Source organism: Morone saxatilis, unplaced genomic scaffold (assembly GCF_004916995.1).
Source record: "Morone saxatilis isolate NCDOM2014 unplaced genomic scaffold, NCSU_SB_2.0 Contig7, whole genome shotgun sequence".
NCBI classification, from domain to species: Eukaryota; Metazoa; Chordata; class Actinopteri; family Moronidae; genus Morone; species Morone saxatilis.
In genome coordinates, this window is record NW_023340246.1 from 19,422,056 (window position 1) to 19,428,602 (window position 6,547).

At 38.8% G+C, this 6,547-nt stretch overlaps 1 protein-coding gene across 1 annotated transcript in view; it reads right to left on the minus strand.

Annotated features, from left to right (window-relative positions):
* The window catches only part of LOC118341054 (cysteine-rich protein 2-like), a gene marked incomplete at its 3' end in the record, with an annotated part of 8,714 nt that extends 3,562 nt beyond the window's left edge, over positions 1-5,152 (minus strand). Inside the window, 2 exon segments of the mRNA XM_035679227.1 lie at positions 571-665; positions 4,955-5,152. Of these exon segments, the coding sequence (XP_035535120.1) occupies positions 571-665; positions 4,955-4,997 (138 nt within the window). The 5' untranslated portion in view covers positions 4,998-5,152.
* Between the last annotated feature and the right edge of the window lie 1,395 nt (positions 5,153-6,547).

Genomic DNA, 6,547 nt, shown 5'->3' on the forward strand with positions numbered 1-6,547 from the left:
TTTTACTTACTTAAGTAAGTAAAAATACAGGTGCAACTATTTGGTGGCCATTTGATTTAAATGACATTGCTTTTATCTGGACAAAGAAAGAGATGCTCCAAAGATGAATCAACTGTTACAAATGCGCTTGATGTGAACAGATCCTCAAATTCAGGCTGATTGCAGAGAATGTAACCTCAACAGGAAGTAAATGCGGTTTCGTTGTGGTCAAACTTGTACAGTCATTGTTCCGGGTGGTTAGAAAGTCAATAGACTAACTGTTCGAATCTGACCACAAGGAAACCCTCAATACTTCCTCCTGTTCCTGTTGTTCTCTTTTGTCAAAGGCCAAGTTATATCTCGGTTCTCTTGGTATTAGTGTACATGCACACCAAGCGTTTTAGAAACAGCCTGTGACTGCAAATGGTTTCACACACATCAATGGTTACTTCTATCATCTTCCATCACTGGTCCCTCATGTTCAGTCAAAAGGCAATCCTGGGACACATATTTATATACAACACTGTGGGTATAATATGTTAATTCTAAACATATTACATTAATAAATTGCTCTGAAATAATGCATCATACCTCAGCATGGCCTCCAGGATTCAACGTCTTGTTGCAGCGCTCACATTTCAGACAGAACTTGTGCCAGTCTTTCCCTAAAGACGACACCTTCTCCGCTGCAGAAGAAGAGACGAATGATGAATGGACCAGATAATAATAGACCTTTTTCACAGCAGCCATTTTGACATGAAATGATAGGGTAGCACAAGTGTTGCCAATGACACAAATTAAGGTCCCATTCCATTTAGTGTAGCCTTTCCAGTGAGCCAACATGCACAAAGATGTTTGACCTGAATGGAACAGAACCTTAATTAGTATCATTGGTAACACCAGTGTTTACCCTACTACTTCATGTCAGAGTGGCTGCTGTGATAAGTACAACTGAAAAGGGTTTATAGGAGACAGGAGAAACAGAATTGTTTCAGAAACCCCAATCAAATCAGACAGAATATTACAACAAGTACAAGGGTGAAAAATGTAAACTGCTATGTACACATCTTTGATACACTCTCTAGAGGTTAAATATTGAAAAAAAAGGTTATAAAAGCTATATTTTGGGAAATAAATCTGACAGAAACAGTAAAAGAATAGGCGGGGAACCATTCAATCTCTACACAAAGGCAGGATCTAAGAGGGGAAAGAAACCAACAGGCAGCTTTGCAGAGCTGCAATGTTTTTCAAGCTTGGCACTCCTTGAACTGCAGTAAAGTGTTCCCTTCTTGCAAATGTGATTCATCCTCATTATGTCTTTAAATAAGCTGCTTTTTAATGCCAGATGTCAAGGAGGTCAAGAAAATGTGACTTTTTATTCACAAACAAATAAATCTTCACATGGATACAACGACAGGTAGCAGGCAGGCAGCTTTGACAGAAACGTCAATATCGTCTTTAGAGGAATCAGAAATCAGAATCATTTGTAAATTATAATTAAAGAATCAATGTGTTAATGGAACCGACGTGCAGTGCTATTCAGATTTTGCAGGGGGTAATGTACTATTGTTAGCGTAAGAAAAGACAAATGTAAAAACGTATTCTGAATTATAACAGAGCAGTTTGCTCCATGATACAGACGACACTTGACAGCCACTTAGGAGCTCATATCAACCTAAAGCACATTCTTTCCACTGCGTTTGGAAGGAGAGCACAGTCACGCAGTGGGATTCCAATTCTGAGTCATATTAATTTATAGACTTTTTATAAAGCTACTGAACACATTAGGTATGACAGCTACATGCCCAAGCCTTACGCCATGCTAAACCCATTTCTAAGCTTAACTCTAAAAGCCAGTCTTGAAAATAACGTTGAAATATGATGAGCAGTGTTAAAATGATAACTCCTAGAATCATTAGACCTTTACTGCAGCCATTTTGACATAAAATAGTAGGTATATACACAGGTGTTACCAATGATACTAATTTCAGTTTGTTGTAGCAGAGCATTTCCAGTGAGCCAATATGCACAAAGACAGCACTACAATAGAACAGACCCTTTTCGCAGCAGCCATTTTGATATGAAATGATAGGGTATCACAGGTGATGCCAATGACACTAATTAAGGTCCCATTCCATTTAGTGTAGCAGAGCCTTTCCAGTGACCCAACAGGCACAAAGACAGCCCCCTGACAATGATTGACCTGAACAGAACAGAACCTTAATTTGTATCATTGGTAACACCAACATTATTTTATGTCAAAATGGCTGCTGTGAAAAAGGCAGACTGGAGCAGTGTTCTGAAGTGACCCAGAGAGGACTGAACTGAGAAAAATGAATGTAGTTTTTACTTCACTACATTTCTTTGATAACTTTAGTTACTAGTTTGCAGATTCAGTTTAATAACACAAAATATAGTGAACACATAAATGTATTATTGTAGATTCAGATGAGACTTTACAAGTTACCCAACAATATCATATGTAATTAAGGCTACATTAACACTACAAACTTTAGCACTCTTTGTTAAATGTGGCCCGTGTTAGATCCCAGTGTGAAAAGGCCAGGTCCTGAAGTGACCCACATGACGAACACAGATCTAGAGTGACTTAAAAGTCACATGAATTCTGATATGACTGTTCTCACTGAGGTCTGATTTGGACCACATTTTAAAGTGGCCCGGATCAGAATTTAAAAGATCAGATTGCATGTGATGGGAACTCCGCCTTGCTCTCCCGGAAAACTTAAGACTACCCGTTATCTTCACCGACCGCCACCCCAAGAATTCTTGTACAGTTCCTAAAAAAAGCCTTTGTTCAAGTTACTGAACTGTTTCAGTCACAGACACTGTTGCCGAAAGGACAGGAAGATGGACAGAGGGAGAGACTAACAGTCATTTATCTCTTTGTCCTCCTCCCAGAATATCCCAGCAGATACACTGAGGCCCTGATACAACATGACACTTCCTGTTTACACTCACTGGCCAGCCTGTCACTGTGATATGTGACAGTAAGTCACCTTGGCATTGATGGTGCAGGGCACGGCTGTGTGTGTGTGTGTGTACAGTACAGTAGTGTGCTTATCATTAAAAATATTCAGCAACTTCTAGAGAAAAATCTCCATTAATATTTAAATGTCTTCATTTATTAAGTTAATGATGAAACTGCATGCATAGTCCTGTATTTTACTCATCCTTCCTTCCTTCCTTCCTTCCTTCTTTTGAGTTCTGGTTTATTCACTGATTCAATGGATACGGACGACTTTGAAGCTCTAAATCCCAAAATAGATTTCTGAGCTTAATATTTATAAAATGCATTTCCACCACAATAAATCCCTCATGCGGCTACGAAACAACTCACACTGCCAGAGGAAACGTATCTCTTGTACATTTAATGCAGAGTTTCAAATAAAAAAGAGAGAATGTGTTTGGTTGGACCTGCAGGGTGGGGTTTGGCTGCTGTTCCCCAGAGAGATGAAGGGGAAAGAACAAAAAGAAAATCAATCCATGCGACGCTTGTGCAATCAATAAATTATTTACAATGCCATGTGGTGCAGCTCCAAAATGAATAGAAGCTGAAAATTGATATATGGTCACTAAACTGACTCCTAAGTAAAATGATATCACCCCTTTTTTTCCTCACGACTATTCAACAGCACTGCTTACAGTCAGGGGAAAGGGAACAAAAGATGTGTCCAGCAGGGATCAACCCACCTAAACTTATTCCACCCTTATGTAAACGCGACCATAAATGTAAAGATGGCGATTTGTCATAAGCTGTCAGATAACAAAGTTTAGGCTGATGGCCACAAGCAAACAGGACTGTTAATGGCTCCCTGTAATCTTATCCAAAGATAGTGAACAATTTATAGCCCAGTCTGGGCTGCGTGGAGACGGAGCTGCTACCACTTTTAGTCTGGGACTAGTCATCTGAAGAATTATTGGACATTTTTGAGAGAAACTGTCACATTCACTTCCAATATAGTTAGAAAACCTGGAGAACAAAAATGAGGCAGCACAGACTAGACTTCAGATACAGACAAAGGGTTATTAGATCAGGATATTAGCTGTTCTTCTCCCTGGTGATACATTGCTATAATATTTAGGCTCCTACTGTATGTCTGTGGCACTCAGCGGTGAGTTTATAATGGACATTTTGTTGTATTACTATAATCCTCCTGTTGGAACATTAAAGTCTGAGCTTTGAGCTTCACTGTGCAGAATGATGTCTGTGCAGAATTTGACACTAGAAGGATGTTTTCACATTCATCTGCTGAAAGTGGAAAGTTTCTCTGCGCCCACTAAAAATCAGATTTTTAAGGGGGAGGGGCCTACGAACATGACAACTTATAGTGTGATGTAAACCCTCCAGTGCACATACAATGAATGGACTTTACAGTGAAGTAGGAGACAGCTAAAGGAAAACTTTAGAAATTGACAAAATGTTGGTCGATAAGCCTTTTTTAAGGATTTGAATGTGCTTATTTTGTGAAAAAATACACACATTATTGTTCAAAGCAGACTGTTTGCATATAATACTGGTCTGGCATGCATCAGTAGGTGTGTTATCATCATATTAATGTTCTCCATATTAACAAGCCCCACCTGTAATAAAACATACTCCTATAAAAAGAAGAAGATTTATAAGAGTCATGAATTAAAGCAAGCAGCTATATGTTGTACAATATCCCTCTATGTCTGTTAGATGTGATATTACATTTATAAAATAATTATATAATAATGTCACAAAATGAAATCCCTTTTTGTCTATGGGTGCACGTCATCTCATTCCCTCTATGAACTCTGCATCTGCGGCTTATAATGAATCTAGTCCGGTTTAAACAAACGTAATACTAAAGGATGCATGAATGAATGAATGAAAGGAAGAATAGCGTATTGTCTTTCCAAACTCTGCCACCCAGCAGCTGAGAGCTTTCGCCTATGATGTTGGGCGGTTACACAGAAAACATGCACTTACCGAAATACACCGTCTTGTCGCATTTTGGACATTTTGACGCCATGTTCCGAATGGACAAAGAGATGGGAGTCGCTTTCAGTCGGTGCACCGGCGCTCTGTCTGTATGTGTGCAGCTCCAGGGGCGCAGACACACCTCACTCAGAGGATGGTGGTGGTGGTGGTGGTGATGGTGATGAGAGGGACCGACGCTCACATCCTCCTCTTTGCTTCTTCGCCTTCATTTGCATAACTCCGCCCTCGCAATGACATCATGTCTCATCCTCACATACAGTCTGTAATGTGGCCTGCAAGAGTACCTTTTTTTTTTAGATACTTGTACTTTACTTGAGTAATTTCATGCCACTTTTGACCTACTTCATTAGATCTTATTTTGCACAGGAAACATATGAAGAGTTTATAAAATATGATGTTTTGTTATAAATGAAATGATTCAACTGTGTAAACAGGTAGTCTACAGCCAGCGGTGGAAAAGTATTCAGAAATGTTAAAAGTAAAAGTGGCAATACTTCACTGTTAAAATACTTCACTAAAAATAAAAATCCTGCATCCAAATTCTTACTTCAATAAAAGTATAAAACCAAAATGTACCTTAAGTACCAGAAGTACTCATTATGCAGTAAAATGGTCCCTGTCAGTGTTTTACTATTATAGAAGATGTTTTTGGATTAATATTAATGCTGCATTAATGTGTATGTTGCATTTTACTGCTGTAGATGTTTAAGGTTGAGCTCATTTAACTACTTTATAAACTGTTGGGTAGTTTAATCTACAGCAATGCATCATATTTTATATTTATATGTGGAGATACATGCTTTTCACTGGAGAAGAAGGGTATGAAAAACTGTAATCTGAAAAGTAACTAAAGCTGTCAGACAAATGTAGTGGAGTACATAGTACAATATTTGCCTCTAAAATGTAAGGGAGTAGAAGTATAAAGTTGCATAAAATGGAAGTCACTTAGTTACCTTCCACCACTGCCTACAACTGAAACTATTGGTAGATTCATCAATTGAGTGCTGACTGAATGAAAATAAGAGGGGGGAAATCTAATTCTGGTGGGTAGATTGGCATTAAATCCACAATTCAGACTTCCTTAAAACTAGATTTAATTAATCATCATACAGACTTCTGGGAATACAGAAGACCCACATCAGTGTAGATGTCTCTACTCATTTACATTTGTGACCTAAATTTAGCGAGCGTAATCTCGTCTGCAGATATGAGTCGCTACAGGTGCCTCTATTTTGGAAATGTGATTAATCCTAGTAATGTTGATCCTGCTCTGCTTTCATGAGCGTCTCCCCTCGTCTCTGTTTGTTTCCTCTGTGTGGTTGTTAGGTTACGCTGCCTAACAGCACAGCTCTTCACAGGGAATGTTAAGTGATGCTCTGCAGCTCCCAAGAGAGCCGCTCTGTACATTCTTGGCACCGAGGCACTACAAGAGCTCATAGGTGGCCTTTAGTGTGGAATTAAGAATAAAAATGAATACATTTTTTTATATGTTTGGTCTTTTTGAGACAAAAACTTAACAGAAATCGCAATGCCCTCTTGGTACTTCAAGTTGTTGGCTGAGCTGAGCTGCAATAAAGTATA